Consider the following 20,590-nt stretch of genomic DNA (forward strand, 5'->3'; position numbering starts at 1 on the left):
ATGTATCTTGACAAAAAAACTGCATCTCAGATTATAACCAGGGGATGTGTCTTTCCTGAACCTGAAGGGGCCTAATGTAACTTCGGGTCTTTTTCATAGGTGTGGCCTCTGGCTAGGACAGGATGTGAACAGTCTTTATAAGAAAGGAGAGCATGCTTGCCTGTCTTCATTTCATAGTCAAGGAAAGAAGAGGAGCTGTATGGAAAGACTGTGTAGGTAATGATTTCTAGCATCTTCCAGTAGGTGATACACAATTTAGAGACAAGGCTGGAGGGTCCTAACACTGGATAGGTTTTCACAGGTGACAGATCAGATAATGAATGGAGACCTGGGATTCCTGGGTTCTGGTACTGCCCTGCCATTGTTTAGCCTAGCAGTGCTGGACAAACCACTTCACTGCCTTGGTCAGATGAGGAGGTTGGACTTAATGATATAGGTAAGGTCATTTCCATCTTCATATATTTCACTGCTCTAGTCTGAGAATGTTGGGCATGTTTAGAAGAAGGTAATTAGGTAAAACCTTCACTTCAAGTTGTTCCTTTCCTTCCTCAGTAGCTGGGCCAGGGCTGCCACACCGCTGCTCAATGGTGCCTAGAAGAAGCACTTCTCTAGAGGATGGAAAACATTGTATATGTTTGTTTGACCCTGAATAAGTCCCTAATGTTGTTGAGGTTCATTTTTTTTTTTACTGGTTAAATACAGATATATATCAGTAATATAGGGTGACTGTAAAGAACAAATTAGATTTCATATTATGTATGTATATCTTTCTTCTACAAAGAAAGATATGAGATAGTGTAAGAATATACAACAGTAGGTAACAAAATAAATGAGAATAAGAGGAGGAAAAAGAAGAAGCTAGGAGGCACACTGGTTCCCAATCCTTAAATCCTCATACAGTTGCTACAAGGAGTTGCAAATTTGGCCCTACAGCTTTTTTTGGCCAAAGCAAAGAGAGAAATAAAATCAACTTCCCCTTTGCTGTATCCATGGGGTAACAAATTCCCAGCTATTTAGGAGAAAAAAACCATAATTAAGACTTGAGAGAGATTTCTCACAGGGAGGATGTGGTGATATGTAGTGAGCAACATGGCCAGCACTGGCTCTCTGATAATAGTAAGCTTCATAGGGCTCAGATAATGAGTGAGAAAGCACGTTAGATACCATCCACCCTAAGCAAATGAACAAACCTCTCCCACCTTCATCACCCAGAGAATCATACCTCACCGCTGCATACAGAGCAACATGATTGCTGTGACCACTTACTCCCCCTGCATCGAAAGTCACCACCTGCAGAGAAATACAGGGTTTCACTCATGCCTCAACTTCAAACCAGCTGTCCCCATTCCCTTGGGAAGGAAAGAAGAGTGCAGAACCATGAAACTTTTCAAGTTCTGAGTATATCTGAACTGACTTTGGTTCAGATCAATGGTGTGTGACCACTGGTTTAGCTGATTGGATAGAGACTTTTCCATGAGGCTTACTGTTTATTCTTGTTCCTGGCCAGTGAAGCAAAGTGGAATTCATTCACGACAGAAACCTGGGTTCAGAATATGTTTCTTATCTGCCTAGCCAGTCATTAGTACATTTAGTTTTCCTGGCTGGCTGCTCTGTGAACTTTGTTCATGTAGATGCTGCTTGATTTATTGGGTCTCTTTTCCTTGTGCCATTCCAAAGGCACAAAAGCTTTGAGGGACAATTTCCACCATGCCCTGTGGTTAAATTCACAGAAAAAATGTTTATTCATAGACTGCCCTGTTCCCATTTTTGCAGATATAGCATCTGTTTATTAACTGCAAGCTTAGTCTAGGTTCCAATATTTCATTTCTACACAGATTGATTTTAAAAAACCCAAAGGACAATTTTAATAATAATAATAATAATAATAATAATAATAATAATAAATAAAAGGATAGCTCAAATAATAAAAGAAACATAACAAAGAAACCAAGGACTCAGAAAAAGAAATAGAATTGGTTAGGGGAGATGGAAAGAGGCAAGTTGTCTCCCAAGAAAGAAGGTGACCACACAGCATGGACGAAGGGACATGGAACTGGGATTGGAATAATCTGGAAAGGGGTTCATTATTAGTCTTTCTATACTAAAACATAAAACATGTTGATTCATGTACAGAAAACTCTGAGCAGCTAATATTTACTGAGCACAGGCTGGGAGTAGGGGCTATAGATTAAAAGAGAATTTAAAGTCCTATCAACTGATCCTGATTCACATAAGCTGCAAAAAACAAAAACACATTTATGAAACGAGACTACTGAAAATGCAAAACACTGATATTAATTTTTCGGTGTGATATTATAGTTATGTTACTAAAAGACTACATGTCTTTTAGACTTTCATACTAAAATATTTAAATATGAAATATGATGACAAGGATTTGCTTTAAAATATTGCAAAAGGTAGAAGAGGTGAACAGGTGTTTAAATGAAAATAGTGATTATGTGTTAATTACTGAGACCAAGTGATAGGAACACAGAGGTTCATTAAACTGTTCTTTCTACTTTTATATGCTTGAAATTCTCTAGAATGAAAAGTTACAAAAAATTAGTTAAAGGCTTATAAAAAGCTAATCATATAATGGTGTATATATGTCATTATACATTTGTCAAAATCCATAAAATACACGACACCAAAAGTAAACCCTAATGTAAACTATGGACTTTGGGTGATGATGTGTCAATGTAGGTTCACTGCAATAAATTGTGGGGGATGGAGGGTAGGTACGTACTTTCTGCTCAATTTTACTGTGAACCTAAAACTACCCTTAAAAATACAGCCTATTAAATAAAAGTTAACCATGTAACTCAGGTACCCCATTCTGATCCCATTTTTCCATGCAACATGGTGTGTGGTAGAAGGACCCATATCTGCTCTTCTCTCTGACACTAGTTAATGCCAGCCCACTGGGCAAGTTACAGAACTTTGCCACTGTAAGTTATTTCAACTTTCAATGTCTTGGTTTCTTCATCTGAGAGATCAGAAAAGTAATATATGCCCTGTTTTCCTCATTGGGTTGAGGTGAAGATAAAATAAAGCCACACAGAAGTGTTTAGAACCTAACAACAATAAAAGCTAGACTGTTTCAGCTCTAAGTCTATTGTTATCAGATGGATCTGGACAGTTGGGGCCAGGTCATTATCATAGGCATGCTGGAGGGCATACCCTTGGTTAAGGAATTTGGGGCCACATGGAGTTTGGCTCAGTCACTTTTCAAATTCTCCAAGGTCTGTTTTTCCCTCATTCTATTCCTTCTTTTTAATCTCCCTCTTCCTTTATGTTGCAAGGAGGATTGAGTTGAGTTGCATCCAGCTCCCTGGACTTTTGCAGATTTGCTCATGACAACACTGGTACCTGTAGTTCTTTACAGGTTCCATCCACTTTTCTCCCAAGTTGCAGATTCTCTGTTCAAATGAAATATTACCCAGACCCCAATAAACAAGAGATAACAGTGGGGCTGCTCAACTGGGGGGCAGTTTTTTCCCAGAGACATTTGGCAATGTCTGGAGACATTTTTATTGTGACAAATGAGGAAGGTTACTACTGAGTAGAGGGAGGGGTTATCTAGTAGATAGAGTCCAGGGAAACTACTAAACATTGTACAGTACACTGGAGAGCCCCTACAACAAAGAATTATCAGCCCCGTATGTCAATAGTGCCACTATTGAGACATCTTGCCCTAAGGGAGCAGAAACTAGGTGTGTTTGGCTCATTGCCCCAGTTCACAACAGATGATAAATATCACGTAGCAAATGCTCAGTAAATATTTGTTAAATGAAAGATTGAAGTAGAGGTTGGGCCCAAGACCTAGCCTACTTGACAGATGTGCTTTCCAAAGCTCTGTTCTGTCAGCTGTTCTACGTGGTTCTTACAACACTCCTTCAGTGAGCAGGACAGATAGCTCAGCATGCATTCAACAGAGTTGAGGCTAGACAGAACACAGTTTCCTTCCATCGCACTGTGCTAATGGCTGCAGAGCCAGCTTTGGCTTTGGACAAAGGAGAGCTTTTGGTATCATCTCAGCAAAGCCCAGGTGAGAAATTACCTCCTCATGGCTTAGCTCTGTGCTCCTCACTTCTGCCTATGCTTCCCTGTTGGTGCTTTATCTTCTCTGATTGTGCAGTTGATACTTCAGTCTGGACAGGGCACCTGAGGCCCTCCCAAGATTTATGCACTCAGCTTGGTAGGAACACTGCCACATAGTGACTTCTCACCTGCCTAGATTCATCTCTCATACCTGGAGTGTAAGGACTGTGGGTCTGTCTGAAAGTGCATTTCACTGCATCATAGGGGGTTGAGTGGAAACCCATACTTAGCTTGATTATGGCCACTTATGTCTACACTAGTCATGGGTGTTAGCATGGCCTTATACTTCTATTGCCACACTAGTGCAGAGAAATTATTCCCAACCGCACTGTGAAAACTTGAGAATTCCTTTATTAACAGCAAGGCATGTTAAAGACCTATTTTAAAAGGATTTCCTTCTTTACAGAAATTACATCAATTCAAGATTGTCCTGACAATAAAGGTCCCCTTGCTCTTTTGAATGAATGTGAGCAGCTCGAACAACAGAAGAATCTCCAGGCAGACAGGTGGCAGATAACAGTTATAGCAGTTTCGAGATGAGCATGGTCTGGGGCCTGTTCTAGTTCTTGGGGATATAAAGATGCCATTATACAGTCCTTGCCTTCATGGGCCTTACAGACGAGTTCACAAGACATGGTCTGTACTTTAAAGGATAAATAGCAACACATGTCACAGGCACAGGACGCACAGCAAATACTGTAGGAATCCCCAGGAAGGCAGAAGTCAGGGAAAGCTTCTTAGAGAGGTTAGTCTTCAAGAGCCTGGACCACAAATCATTTTTCTGGGACACAAACTTGGGAGACTCTTCTGAGAGCAAGAATAGCATACAGAGCTGTCTGTGCCCTGAATATCCTCTCTGTATATTCAGAGCTAAGGCCAGCTGCTATGTGGTCCAAAAAACCTGGCCCTTTAGCAAGGACCAATCCTGCTCACCAGTGTCCAGTAGTTAAGTAAGGGCCAAATCAAAGAGGGCCAAGTTTAGAAGGATAGGAGTTTATCCTATAAGCAAGAGTTACTGGGGAGATCAGCTCTTCATACACACCAAAGTATGGGACAAAGGAGAGTATTTGGGGGCTAGCTCTGGGCTACCAAGGGGTATTGCGGCAAACTTCACAGATTTCATTGTTTTACTTTAGGCGGACAACAAAGACCAACTCTGTCTATATCTGGGCTGTGGAGCCCTGAGAAATTCTGACTGTGTGGGCAGGGGCAGTCAGCAGGGCGAGGAATTTGATGCCTAATCTCAGGGACGGAACCCCTTGGGTTTTCACTTCAGACTCCCTAGGAAGCTATAGCTGGGAGGTATGGGCCTGCAAGCTGCTGGTAACCATTTTTCCAGCCAGGAAAAAGAATGAAGGCAACACATAGAGCAAGATGGAGAAGAGTTCTAGCAGGGTCGGGGGCCCACCTGCATCTCCACCTATATGTAATTTGGAGTGAGCCAGTTAGGTGCTCTTTTGGCTTGTGTGGGCTGTTTCAGCTGTATTTCTGTCATTAGAAAACAAAGATGGTCTGACTAATAAATCAACAAATAGCTGTTCTTACAAAAGGTCTAATAAATCAATTCACTCAGTAAACTCATCATTGATAAAAGCCTAACATGTTTTTCTCTGCCAGAAGGATTAATCTTTTAATAAGAATTTATCAAAACTTAATTTTTGATATGATTGGGGCTTTAAATGGTTGAATTTTAGGTATTACCTCATGAAGGACTATTATTATTATTTTAGAAGTGGACATTAAGCCTTCTTGTCAGCCTTAAAATTGACCATTGGCAAGGCCCATTCCAACTGATCCTGGGAGAGCTGAGATGTGTGTTCCCAGACTCATCTACCTCTACAAGTAAATGTGAATTTCCATTATTGCTCTGTGACTCGAATCTTCTCCCTGCAGTGGGTGTGAATTTATTCTCGTGTTTTTTGGAGTGAGAAATTGACGCTTAGTGTCACCATTTGCCAAACATGGGCTAGCTGCCTAGCCGCTGGTACTTCAATTTCCTTGATGTAAAATGAGAATTATAACAACATTTACCTGTAAAATTAAAATGATACTCTAAACGTGAAAATGCTTGGTAAAAGGTGAAGTTCTGTACAAATGAGAGTTGCAGCACAGGCTCCTGGGGACTTGAGTTTTTAGGTGGCAGGACAGAGGTGGAGGATGGGGGAGGTAAAAGAGGACATAGTTGGAAAAAACTTCTGGTTCTACCTGAGTGCTGACAATTTGGTTACTTAGTCTCACAAAAGATGTGTTGTCATCAGGAGGTTTAAAAGAGAGCACTGGAGGTCTTGGACTCTTTTTAGAAGAGTAGGAAGTGAGAGAGTGGCCACAGGAAAGGTGTGACTGGGAACCTCAGATTTGCATTCTGGGAAGGTGTTCCCTTACCAGGTTGATGCTATTCACTTCTATATGCTGAAGAAGGATGCTGGCCACATGCTCTGTGTTCCACTGCACACGTGGGTCATCTGGGAAATCCCTGGAAGGAAAAGCACAACTTGAGCACTGTTTCTAATCAGGTGCAAGCTTCTCCCTAAGCTCTGGTAGGTGTGTGCCAGTCTCGTGACGGGAATTATATGGGGGTGCTACCCTTAAATATCCAGATTTTAGTTGAAAGAGATGAGATTTAGAAACACGACACAGCTATAAATCAATGGACAATTCCACAGAATACACTTTTGGAGCTTTGTGCTCGTTGCTGGGGCAGAAGAAACAGACATCAATTAGACAGGCTTTGTCTACAAGCTGGGGAGACAGATATGTTAATGGTGAACCTGATACAAAGCAGAATATGTATCTTTATAAGAGTAATAATGCTTTAAGTGAAAAAGTACAAAGCTATGTTACTTCATTTAACCTCGTGAACATCTTCTGAGGAGCTCTGACAGATGAAGTTAAGTCGCTTGCTTGAAAGGTTGTTAAAGTTGGATTTGAACCCAGGTATTATGGCTGCAAAGCCAAGATGTTTTAGCACTAGGGAGCCGGCAACATTCCTGCTCCAATGAGGCCGTACCACATCGCCTACTTGAGGAGCAGAGGTCTCTGCAGGTTAATCTGTCTCCTCTTCTGTCCCTTTTTTTGTGCATAGATCTATGGCATCACCTGATATGAGGCCAAGGCCTAAATTTGACCCCCATTTCTGAAAGACATTATAAATATATATCCATCTCTCTTTGGCTTAGATCCTGTGGCAACATCCACAATGTGACTGAGAGGACAGAGGCTCTCTTTGCCCTCCATCTGGCAGGCTGCTATAACCTCTCTATGGATTAAAGCCATTAACTGACCCTCTTAGGACTTTGGTCAAAGGAGAGTCACTGAAGGCTTTTCAGCAGGAAAAAATGACATGAGCTTCAGCACTAAACAATATAGTTATTTCCTTTGCTTCATTGCTACCTCTACCAAAACTCTAGGGTGCTGTCTATGGAGGGTAGCTTTATACTTTTCAAAGCACTGTCCTGTTAGCCATTCCATGCTCCAGTAGTAAGCAGGACAGACATCTCAGCTGGTAGGAGAATGGATAGGGATAAAGGGAGAAAGTAGAGGCCAGTATAAAGTCTAGGCTTATTCTGTGGGAACAGAACCAAATCTGGTATGTAGAACATGACCTACTGAGGTCAGACTGCTGAAGAAAAAAGAGATACAGGAATCAGGGAAAATACCTTGGTGAGAAAACAGCTACATATGTACCCCTGGCGGGGAGGTCCACAGAAATGTATTGAGGCATCATTTTGGACATTATACCAGTAATAGCCACATGGATGGTAAAGCAGTCTTAGAGAAGGGGTAGGACAGTAGTTGGCTAAGCTTACTAATTCCTGGTTCTGAAGTGCTGAAAGATGAATCCTAGAGTGGGAAAGCCTATTGCTGCCTTCCATTCACCTTCGGAGACCTGGGATCTGCTATTCTAAGGCTCTTCACTTAGAGCAAGGTCCATGAGAACAGGTGTTACTCCATGCCACTCCTTCAGTGGCTCTACCTTCTCACCATAGATAAGAAAGCAAATCATATAGGGGATTCTGGACTGTAAATATCCCCTCTGTAATCTGATACAAGTGATATGGCAGCATTGCTTTTGTGATCAAGTACCTCTTGGTCAGGCATTCAAGATTTTCCCTAATATATCTCCTATTTTGATCCACTTCATTTCTTTTTGAGAGAGCAAATAAGATAACACACATGAGAAAGCATTTAAAAATTGTAAAGGGACATGTAAATGTCAAAGTACTGGCTGTTATCGATGCATTAGCCTAATTTAGGCCCCTTAAAACAACAACAACAACAACAACCCTTCTTTCTTTCTTGCTCTGAAATCTCTTGCAGAGTTCTTTGCTGACTGCCTATATCAGTGGTCAGTGGTTTCCAAGTAGGCTATGGACACTCCAGGAGATGTGTAAGATGATCTAGGGAGGTAAAACAAGAAATCTCTAGAATTTCTATTTAAATAGTTTTTTAAAATCTGTTTAAATTTCTATTTTGTAGCTATTTTATAAGGTATCATATACTGACAAGAGTTTAACATGTATACAGTTTAATAAGCCCACAAATATCGAAAAGCAGACTCAGGGGACTATGATCAAAATATTTGGAGATCACTGGTCTAATCTAATCATCCTACATTTTACTTGATTTTTTTCCCCCTGGATATTTAGAAATAACTTTATTGAGGTATAATTTTCATAATATCAAATCCACCCATTTGAAATGTATAATTTAGTGATTTTTAGTAAATGCTCAGAACTTCTACATTTTATTTTACTAGTGTTTTACATATATTTGGCTGGGCCAAAGACTGCAGCTATACCAACTAGTCTTCGGGGGTTGAAACTTTCAAATAAAAGCTTTGGAAGATAGCAACTTTATAAAACAAATTAGGGGCAAAAAAAAAAAAAATGAATTGCAGAGGAAAGCAAGACATCCCAATGGCACCACCTTCCCTAAAGGCAGGAAAATATAAAATTTTATAGTGAGAAACTTCAAACAGAAAAATGTAAAGAAAAGTAACTCCTTTCAGACCTAATGCCTGAGTTGTCATTTGCCTAAAGTTCAACTCTAATCAACTCAAGGCTTGGGTCCAAGTAATAACTTTTGCAAAGTTCCTTTCTTCTCTGATAGATTAACAACTACTCCTTATAAATACATGCTGGCAGAATGTAAAGGGAAGTATTGTTAAGAGACAGTTGATGGCTGGAGTTTATACATGACAACCAGAATTGAAACCTTTTTCTGTCACAGTTGTGAGTTTTCTGTCATTTGTTGCACTACAAAAATCTTGATTTATATATGCCATAAATTTTTAGTCTCCATTTTGTTGATTATTTAGGTTGTTTCCAATTTTTATTATTGTAATAAGGTTGTAATAAGCATTCTTATACATAACTCTTTGTATGCACCTCTCAATATGTCCTTGGGATAAAATGAAAGAAATGTAATTTCTGAGTCAAAAGTGAAGTGAAGGGAACATGTATAGATCTCTCTCTTAAGAACTCTGTCATGAAGAGTAGATGGAAAGTGCATTAATTCACAAGAAGTACAGCATTAAGGGGATGTTTTTAAAAAGGAGAGAGGTGCTCCGTGACTGCCACTTAGCAGATCAGACTTATTTGTTCGTGTTCCTCTCTGCTTCTTTTGCAATCATGTCTGACAAACTTGATATGGCTGAGATTGAGAAATCTGATAAGTCAAAACTGAAGAGAAGAAATGAAAGAGAAAAATTCACTGCCTTCAAAAAAAACAAAACAAAACAATTGAACAGGAGAAGCAGGAAGGTGAATCGTAATGAGGCATGTACCACCAATATGCACTGTATATTCCATAAGCATTGCCTTTCACTTCTTTTAGCTGTTTAACTTTGTAAGATGCAAAGAGGTTGGGTCAAGTTTAAATGACTGTGCTGCCCCTTTCACATCAAAGAACTAGTGACAACAAGGCTGTCTGGCTGGCAGGGGAGGAAAAGAACTTGCATGTTAGTGAAAGCAGAAGCTAGGTGGGATGACAGTGAAATCAAGAGTAAAAACGACACTGGTCCAAGGTTACTGCAGGCTGTAAAATGCAGCTTAGAGTGCCATTTTTTTTTTTTGTTCAAATGATTTTAATTATTGGGATGCACAATTTTTTAAATATGCAAATAAAAAGTTTTAAAACTTAAAAAAAAAAAATGGAGAGAGAGAATTGTGTATTTTATAGGCTGAAAGGAAAGACTAATAAATATAACTCATATCAAGAGCCCCAATCTTCCTAAAAAGCTCAGGTGCTTTTATACCTATTTCCATAACCTGTGAGTTCCCCCAAATGTCCACTTCATTTATTTCCTTTTACAGCTGGAAAAGCCTGGTTAGAAGAGAATGACTGAGTTATACAGGGCATTATGTAGGCACCAAGGGGGCCAGCTGACTGGGAATATAACAGAATACATATATTGTCAAGACTCCAATTTCATCTTATTAACGAACTCTTCTCCTTCGAAACCATATGTATGTAATTCAAAGCCAATATGAAAGTAGAAATCAAGCCTCAAAGAGTAGTTAAGCTTTTAGATTTAAAGAAGGCTGGGAATTACCCTCCCTATCTGATGTAAATGTGAACCATGCAATAAACTTGCTTCAGCAATAGCTAAGCAGCTCCTTTGCTGCTTGTTGTTTCCTCAGATCCAGACCTGTATAGGCCTACAGGGAATGGTAATAAAGTTATTGAGCTAAGAGTTCCTAGAAACTTCCTTTAATTATTAGCAAGGTCCTTCATGGTTTTTACTACAATTTTAATGAAAGAGTATGGAAATCTCTGAGATGCTGATGCACCTGGCTAAGTTTGCTAAGATACAAAGCTGAGCAACACTTTCTGGTTGAAACAGATGGCTATAGTGAGCTAAAACCAAGTTGCTGGCTAGGTTTTGCCCCAGTAGCAAAGAAGACAACTCTGAAGAATTAAGGACCAAGAAAACCAGGGATTGCAGCAGGCAGTAGTTGTATGGCCCTGACTTGACATGCCTCTCTTCTTTCAGAAGAATTCTAGTCTCTAGAGTCCTATCAGCTCAGAAATGATAAAACTCGGTCTGGTCAAGATAGCAGACCTCCTCTCACAACAATACCAAAATTACAATGAACAACCATTACTGGGAGTTGCCTGAGTTCTGGCTGAACAGAAGTCCTACAACTGGAGACATACATGAGAGGTCATCTGGAGACTGGCAGGAGGGACGGAGATGCAAAATGGTCTAGTCCCACAACTGTGTATGGTGGTCAAGAATCGAGAGGGTTACCTTGGCTGCAGAACCCCCGCTATTCCCCAGAGGAGCGAGGGGTCCTGGCTCCATACTGGGCTCCCCAGCCCAGGGTTCCAGTGGCAGGGAGGGAAGTTCCCACACCCTCTGGCTGTGAAAACCAGCAGAGATTGTGGCTGAGTGAGGGTGGCTGGAGTTGCAGACATTCCTCTTAAGGGGCCCACACACAAACTTATTCCGTGACTGATTCACCCACTTTGAGCTCCAGTGCTGGAGTGCCAGGAACATATGGGAGGAACTGAATTGTCTGGCTTCAGGGTGAGAGCTGAAGGGTGGCTTTCTCTGAAACAGAAGTACTGGCGATTTCCATTGTTGAGCCCTCCCGTTTCCCAGTGTGCAGACACAGGTCGCTCTGTCCAGGTGATTCCTTGAGACTCTACCTCTCCCAGCTTGTGGGCCCACTCAGGCTACCTCCAGTGGTTTATTCCAGACAAATGGCCTGTCTTGGCTCACACTGCAGAATTCCTTAAAATCTCTCAAAGGTTCACAAAACCCAAAGAAGCAGCGTCTGGCCTCGGTGTGCACTATATGTCTTGCTGAGCAGCCCCAAGCCCGGCACTAGCAGAGGTCAACCTCAGTTCCTGGCTTGGCTACTCGAGGCACCTATAAGCCCAGCACAGGTGGCAGACATCAGTGGAGTGTTTGGTGACTCTTACCAGGTGGCTCCACAAGTGCACAAGCTGCAGCTGAACTTGGTCTGCAGCTGGGCCCCTCCCAGGAGGTCCTTGGGCCGGCACACCCAGTGGCCTACTTCAACCAGTGCCAGAGCCAAAGCACTACCCAGGGCAGCATCTGAGGAGGATATATCCAAAGGGCAGAGTGGGCAGGCACCAGAGGCCTGCTAAAGTGAATTCTGCTCCATAGGGTCAGTGCCTCAGCAGCCAGTCCTTATAACCAATCAGCCCAAGAGTCAATCCCTCCCCTCGACATGCAAACAGTAACCAAGGCTCAACTACAACAGAAGGGCACATACAACCCACACAAGGGATACACCTGGAGCACTTGGCTCAGGTGACCAGAAAGACTGTGCCACTGGTCCCCACAGGACACCTACTACATAAAGCCAGTCTACTAAGACTGGGAAATTTAGGATCCTTACCTAATACATTGAAACAAACACAGGGAGGCAGCCAAAGTGGGGAGACAAAGAATCATGTCTCACATGAAAGATCAGAACAAAGCTCCAGAAAAAGAACTAAACGAAATGTAGACAAGCAATCTACCAGATTCAGAGTTTAAAACACTAGGTATAAGGATACTCAGTGAACTTAGCGGAAGAGTTGATGAACTCAGAACTTTAACAAAGAGATAGAAAACATAAAAATGGAAACAGAAAACACAAAATGGAACCAGTCAGAAATGAAAAATAGAATATCTGAGATTAAGAGTACATTAGAGAGAATTAACAGATTGGATGAAGAGGTGTAAGCAATTTAGAGGATGGGGTAGCAGAGAACACCCAATCAGAATAGCAACAAGAAAAAAAAATTAAAAAAAAATGAGGATGGTTTAAGGGACCTCTGGGACAACATCAAATGCCACAACAGTTGCATCATAGTGGTACTAGAAGGAGAAGAGAGAGAGCAAGAAATTAAAAACATATTTAAAGAAATAATAATGGAAAACTTCTCTAACCTGGAGAATGAAATATACATACCACCCCAGGAACCTCAGAGAGTCCCAACAAGATGAAACCAAAGAGGCCCACGCCAACATGTCATAATTAAAATGCCAAAGGTTAAAGACAGAGAGAAAATCTTAAAAGCAGCAAGAGAAAAGCAATTAGTTACATACAAGGGAACTCCCATAAGACTGTCAGCCGATTTCTCAACAGGAACTTTGCAGGCCAGAAGGGATTGGCACAGAATATTCAGAGTGATGAAAAGCAAAGACCTACAACCAAGATTACTCTACCCAGCAAAGCTATCATTTAGAATCAAAGGACAGATAAAGAGCTTCCCAGACAAGAAAAGGCTAAAGGAGTTCATCACCACCAAACTGGTATTACAAAAAATGTTGGAGGGGCTCCTTTAAAGAAGAAGAAAAAAATGTGTATCAAAAATATGACTAATAAAATGGCAACAACTACATATCTATCAACAAGTACTTCAAATAAAAAAGGATTAAATGCTCCAATCAAAAGATAGGGTGGCTGAATAGATAAGAAAACAAGACCCTTATATATGCTGTCTACCAACAGACTCACTTCAGATTAAAAGAAACATAGAGACTGAAAGTAAAGGGATGGAAAAAGATATTTTGTGGAAAAAAAAAAAATCTGGGGTAGCAATACTTATACCAGATAAAATAGGCTTTAAAACAAAGGCTATAACGAGAGACAAAGAAGGACCCCATAATCCCACTTCTGGGTGTTTATCTGAAGAAACTCAGAACACTACTTTGAAAATGGAATATGGAAATGTGCATCCATATGTTCATCGCAGCATTATTTACAGTAGCCAAGATATGGAGGCAACCTGGGTGTCCACCAATGGATGAATGGTTAAAGAAGAGATGGTACCTATATACTATAGAATATTATTCAGCCATACAAATAAAATAAATAAATAAATAAATAAAAGAATGAAATCTTTACATCTGCAACAACATGGATGGATCTAGGGGGTAATGTACTGAATGAAGTTAAGTCAGAGAAAGACCAATGCCATATGATTTCACTTACATGTGGAATCTAAAAAACAAAATAAATAAAACAGAAACAAACTCATAGATACAGAGAACATTTTTGAGAGTTACCAGATGGGAGGAGAACTAGGGGAGGTGGGTGAAAAAGGGGAAAGGGATTAAGAAATACAAATTATTAGTTGCAAAATAGTAATGGAGATATAAAATATAGCATAATAAATATAGTCAATAAAATTATATAACTATGTATAGTATCATGAATACTAGATTTATTGGGGTTATTACTGTGAGTTTTATAGATGTTTAATCACTATGTTGTACAACTGAAAGTAATATTATATGCCAACTCTAATTCAAAAATAAAAAAATTATTAAAAAAATGATAAAACTAAAACTCTGAAATATCTGGAAAGTCACACCTTGTACTTAGACTTTCTACTTTAGAGACCTGAGGTCTTTCCACTCCTCCACTCTGTATCTCAAGTCAGTTAGGTGGTGTTTCCTGATAAGAAGCCAGCAATAGAGAACTGGGAATAAAGGGAGAACTTCCAAGGTCCTTCACAGAGGAAGTCTGAGAACTGTTTAAAACATTAAAAGGTATGTTAAAGATTGTTTAAGGAAAACAAGTATTTTACAAAGCAATAAATATAAGCTGCCAACATATATTCTTCTAATTTTCAGAAAGAAAGAAATGCAAAATTAAAGTAGGATGTCTGTGTAGAAAAGGGCGCAGGGAAAGGTGCTGTTCTACACTGTTGGTGTGAGTTTAAATTTCTACATCTCAATGAGAGGGAAATTTGGCTATATGTGATCATTTGTGCTCTTTGATCTTATCTTTCTAGAAGTTTACTCTAAGGAAATAATTAAGAGGAGCCTACAAATCAAAGTCAGCTCAGGCAGAGATACCACTTTCACTACAATTATAGGGGAAAGAAATCTGCAGTTCTGTTGTTCTGCCACCAGGGAGCTATTTCTCTAACTTCCTGAATTGTGGCTTATGAAAAATGCTAAAGATAATAGAGTTTTGACATATGTTCAAAGCAAAAGTAAAGAAAGTGTAGATATACTCAAGGTAAGGTAAGGAATGTTAATGCAAAACAGGAAAAAAATTCCCCTTCAAGTTATTAAACTTTAATTTTGCTTCTGACTTCTCATTCTAAAAGAATGAGACATATGAAATAGGAATAAAATGTATTTACAGGAATTGAATTTTGAAAACAAGTTTGTGAGAGAATTTCTAAATAAAGGGATCTGAATATGTTCAAGGCTCCAGATATCCTAGCTTAGGTTCTCTAGAAAGCAGAACCTAGGATGAAGGCTTAACCATAAGTACTTTATTGGGGAGTGTGACCCCTGGGAGTAGGAGTGAGTGACAGGATAGATAGCCCATACAAGATGCTTTATTGACTGGGTGCATGATCCCATGGGGCTGTCTAAAAAGTTGTATGAAAGCATCTTAGAACTGACAATCCGTCCAGAAGGAGGAAGAGGGGAGTATTTATCTCCATAGGGTGTTAACTCTCTAATACTTTAGGGTTGAACATGCTTGGGCACTGAGACTCTGAGCAGTGGCAGAGAAATCTTAGGGCAGAAAGCAAGGGGTGCGGAGTGGGCCTGAGGTGACCAGCTGTCAGATGGTACCAGCCTGACCCACTGTGCAGCCACAGCTAGAAGGAAGGATCTGGAGTGGTACACAGCCACCACAACCCAGGGCTGGCCTCTGAGAAAATGGATCATAGCACATTTAACCCATCTGGACTAAGCACACATAAGGCCTCAAGCTCGGGGCTACGGTTTAGGGATATAAACATGAATACAAATCACAGTCCCTTCCTTCAGGAAGCTTCAGGTCTAGTAGAGGTGAGGTTTGCTTTGCTGCAGGATGAGAAGGAATTTGCAGGGAAAAGGAGAAGGAATTTGCTGCAGGAAGAAAGGAATGCTAGGCTGGCCTATCGGCATGGCTTACTCTTGGCACTGCCATCAATGAATGGTTGTTGAAGCATCTTAAGGAGACAATGACACTGTGTTTGGCTCTGAAGACCTCTGAGGAGAATAGATGTTTATTTTGGGAGCTATCAAATACAACAGAGAAAGCCAACTCTTGCCAATCTTTTGATCTGATAACTGTAATCCTCACAGCCCCTTGCCTGAGTGTATTTAGCAACTAGTGTTAACACTGCTGAAAAGCACCCCAAACTTAGTCCGGCCCTAGACCTTCTTGTTCAGTAAACAAGCTGGGCTTCTCAGCCTGTGAGGGTTCATAAAAATAATGTTTGTTTTCCTACTGGCTGAATATCCTCAAATGCTACCCTTTTTGACACATTCTAATGACTCACCCTGGCCAGCAGCCTTTAGAATCATGTCAGGAGAGTCATGGAAATGCTCTGTGAAAATTTCCTGTAGGTTATCAGTTCCTTCAGTCACAGGGCCCTGGCAAGGAAAGTCCCCTTCCCTCTCCTCCCCACTCTGAGAAAACTCATGGGCCCAGGTCTTCCCTTCTCCAGCCTTAACCCTGCAGGCAGAGGTGGGGTATACACCTTGCTGCTGGAATGCCACCCACCAGGTTGGGTAAGGCTTATCTCTCTGAAAACCCGAGTTCCACTTTTGCACACTGCACTCTGAACTTTAATACAGACAGAGGCTGCTCACACACCCTTATTTGGTCTTGTGGCTTGTACAACCCAGCTGGAAGGTTCAGCTCACCCCTCCCCCACCAACCTCCAGCACATTTCTAAACTTGATTACTTTCTTTGTCATCTGAGGCAGGCAAAGGTTATTTGAGTTCAGTGAACACTGAGGTCAGCCCAAGAGCATGGAAGATTACCTGGGGCCTGTGCAGTCCCTGGGGGCCTCAGACTGCTAATACTGCCACCCAATGGGCCAGTGTGGGAGGTCTCATGGTTTTGAGGGGCATGGCTGAAGTGCAGTAGAAACCATAAGAGTGCAAAGGAATTAGATCTAAGCTGAAGGAAAGTTGGAGATGTGACATTCTAAAGCAGGGCCAGACAACTTCTAGGAGTATATCAGAATCATTGATGGCTAGCCTAAGATAAACAGGAAAAGAAATATAGGGGGAACAATGAGTATAGGAGAAAGGAAAAGACAGAAAAAATAAGAGGATTGAAAAAAGAGGTACATATATAAAAAGCAATCTGTATAAGCACATGCCTGGATTAAGGGCCCTATTCTCAAGCAGTTTAGGAGTTCAGACAAAGACCAAATGTCCCAAGAGACTCTTGTCCACATAAGGCTTAAAGCCCCCAACATTAACCATAATAACCACAAAATGGATTATTTTTCAGTGAACAAGTTCTTAGGACATAAAGGCATTTGCAAATCATGGCTGTTAGGTATTATACTCAAATCAGTTACACTACCGCTGGTGCTTACCTTTCTCGGAAAGATGCATTTCACATAATCACAACAAATAGTCTAGAGTTTGTAAAGTTCACATGAGAAATCTCTTTCCAAAAATTGCCAATTTGCTGTCTTATGTGGCTACTGAAAAACAGAAAAGAACTTGTTCACTGAATCCACTTCAGGGAGGTCATGGGGTTCTGCTTGCCCCTAGTGGCCTCGAAAAAGTGGTTTAAGAGGCAGATACCTGTCTCCAAACTCTTTCTCCCTGCTTACCTCACTTTTGACAAAGAAACTGGTGGCGAGAATGGGTTGGCAAGTATTCTTAGATACGTGAAGAGAGAGAAGGAATCTCCCAAGCGGAAGGCAGTAGCATAACTTTTTGACTCGTCTCTAAGTCTTCTGGTGCTTGAAAATTCCTGCTTCATTGAATTATTTTTTTATGTTTTAGGCGAGGCAACCCTTGGTTGACCTCACAGATTGCAAGGACCTTGTCAGTTACAATCCCTTATTTTTTTTATTTTTTACGCCTCCAGCACTTGGTCTTCCTAGGTGGTCTCCCATCCAAGTACTAACCAGGCCCGACCCTGCTTAGCTTCTGAGATCAGACAGGATTGGGCTTGTTCAGGGTGGCATGGCCGTAGGAATTTTTTTTTAAGAACCAAAATTAGGGTTACTTCAGAGAGGGGGTTCATCTCTGATTTTGGCAAGCACCTGAAGTACCATCATATGCCAAGAAACAAGACAAGACAGAAGGCTAGAGTTGGAGCCTTGTATCTCTCTGGGCCATCCAGAGCCTTACTAACAATAAGCACCCACTGGAGTCCTGAAGAAGGCGACTAGGGAACTCAGGGAAAGGTTTAAGGTAAAAATGGTACTTTAATATTTAGGTTCCATCAAACTGCAGGGCATGGTGTGATATGATATAAGGAATGCAAATGGGCAGAACAATCGGACAAGTATTTTGTTATTCAAGTAACAAAATTTAAGACAAAAAAGTACTATAAGAAAAGTCAAATAAGTTGCTCTGGGGTTCAGAGAAAGAAAATACCAAAGAAAGAAAATACCAAAGGTTCTATGGTATGGATCAAAAATCTTTTTATGAAAGCAGAGGCATCTGAGCTGGATTAGGATCAATAGGCCTCCCAACGGCCTATAGGGAGTCCAAAATTCTAGAAATCGGAAAACAGCCTGAGCTACGGTGTGCAAGGGTGAATGCACAGCTGTGATTTGAGAACAGGAAGTTCAGTTTAGCTGGGGCAGAGGGTACCTGTCACCTTATAGAAGACTGGTTTACAGAAAAGAGTTATGGAGGGGTTTTAATAGGAGTGGCCAGATCAGATATGCTTTAGGAAATTAAACTGGAAATAGTCTGAGGAATAAATTGGGGGAGTAGTCAACTACATATAATAAATTGATGGCTAGTCAACTACAATAGTCCAGTCCAAAGGAAGTGGCCATGGGACTGGAAAAGAGCAAAGAGCTAAAGATATTACTAAAGAAGAATTTGCCAGAGTTAGCCGTTAATTGGATGGTATGAACAAGAAAGAAAATAACATCAAAGACGACTCCAGTTTTAGGAACATTCCTTTAAAGCCAAATGCTGTCACTTTTTTTTAACAATTGCTTGGTATAACAATCCAAAGTGACAGACTAGGCACTGAAATTGGTGGTATCCTGTTACAAAGAGCTCATCTGAATGGTGCTTACTTTTTAGACTTGTTTTAAGATCACTGAAATGAAAACAACACATTAAAAAATTATCACAAAGAAGTTATAACCATGGAGAAACTACCTGGGGATTGCCTCAAGAGTGCAAGAACCCTAGCTCGGAAAACTCTTAAGTGAAGACATGAGAGAAAGGACAGATTTGAATACAACAAGACAGTAGTAAAATGGAAGCTGGGAGAGAGGTAAATGCAGAACGAAGCAGTCAATAGAACCAATGCTTCTAAGAGGCTGAGAAAGATGAGTCCTAAGAAAAGGTCATTGGATTTTACCCCTTGAAAAATCATTAGTGGCCTCTGAAAGCAGTGTTAGTTAAGAGGGGTAGGCACAAGCTAAACTGCAAGGACAGAGGTCAGTGAGTGGTGAGAAATCAGCACCAATAAGTGCTTTTGAGAAGTTTGAGAGTGATAAAGAAATAAGAGAGATAATGGAAACCCAAAAGAATAGTGATCTGGGGAAAGGTTTTTTACAACCTTGAGGATAATTGAAGATCGAGGAAAAGAAATTCAGAGTTGGTAGAGAGCAGTTACCCGAGAAAGGCAAAATAACAGAATCAGGACAAAAAGAGATAAGAGTAAAAAAGTACAGGGCAATTAGTAGAAAAGGAGTATATCAAGTAGAGAGCAGATAGCTAGCTATTAGTTTTAACTGGGTTAAGTGTTCCCATTTCCTCAGGTTGCTGTGAGGGTTAATTGAGATAACATTTGAAAAACACTTGGAACAGAGCTTGGCATGTGGAAAGTGTCCAATAAATGTTAGCTGATTCTTGATTGAAGGTAATTCAGTGCTGAAGAATGAAATGAGCAATGGCGTATGAGACTTTATAAAGAAGTGGTCAGTCAACAGCAGACAGTCCTATGTGATTAGATCACAAAATGTGAAGGAGAATAGAGCCAGACTATGATGGGCCTTGAATACTCAGCCAAAGGCCCCCTGTTGTACCAAAAGGCAGGCACGACAGGGAGCTTTTAAAGGTTTTTGAGGACTCAGTCTATGATTTAGGAGGGCATACTTTGGGGCAGGCCACATGAGAGGAAAATTCTGTACAGAAGTCTAGATAGGAGATGATGAGGGTCTGAATTGAGATGGTGAGAATGAAAAGATGGAGATAATTCAGCATTCCATTGTGCCATCTCTCTTCTAAAACTTGGGCTTTTTGAAAGTTGTAAATAACAGCAATGTGGATCCTTTCTATCTCTTCCCTGCACTCTGTGAGAGCCTGGTTATTGGGGCCATGGAGATGTCTAAGTTAAGGGGCCATCAGCCACTCCCCCTATCCAAAACAAGGGGGCCTTTCAGTAGACTATGGGCAGGCAAGTCTGAGGGAAATTTGGGGTATGTGACGTTTCCAAGGAAGACCCTATCTACTAATGGTCAGATGGCTTCTGAAGGGCAAATTTTCTTAAAAAGCAATGGTGTCCAGATCAGGGCAGTCTATCACTATGGTGAGTTACAGTCTTGTCCACTGATCAACCCCATCTTAGC

The 20,590-nt window shown here is 40.8% G+C and overlaps 1 protein-coding gene and 1 pseudogene across 8 annotated transcripts in view; both read right to left on the reverse strand.

Annotated features, from left to right (window-relative positions):
* Positions 1–20,590, reverse strand: part of PIGL (phosphatidylinositol glycan anchor biosynthesis class L) — an 83,894-nt gene that overhangs the window by 30,998 nt on the left and 32,306 nt on the right. For all 8 annotated transcript variants that reach the window (XM_011359000.2, XM_011358997.2, XM_011358999.2 and 5 more), the window contains exons 3-4: positions 6,484–6,574; positions 1,223–1,290 (exon numbers count right to left, since the gene is read on the reverse strand). In XM_011359000.2, coding sequence (XP_011357302.1) covers positions 1,223–1,290; positions 6,484–6,574 — 159 coding nt within the window. The remainder of the gene's footprint in view (positions 1–1,222; positions 1,291–6,483; positions 6,575–20,590) is intronic.
* LOC111738937 lies at positions 17,905–18,023 on the reverse strand (annotated as a pseudogene).

The sequence above is a fragment of the Pteropus vampyrus genome, unplaced genomic scaffold (assembly GCF_000151845.1).
Source record: "Pteropus vampyrus isolate Shadow unplaced genomic scaffold, Pvam_2.0 Scaffold44, whole genome shotgun sequence".
NCBI lineage: Eukaryota > Metazoa > Chordata > Mammalia > Chiroptera > Pteropodidae > Pteropus > Pteropus vampyrus.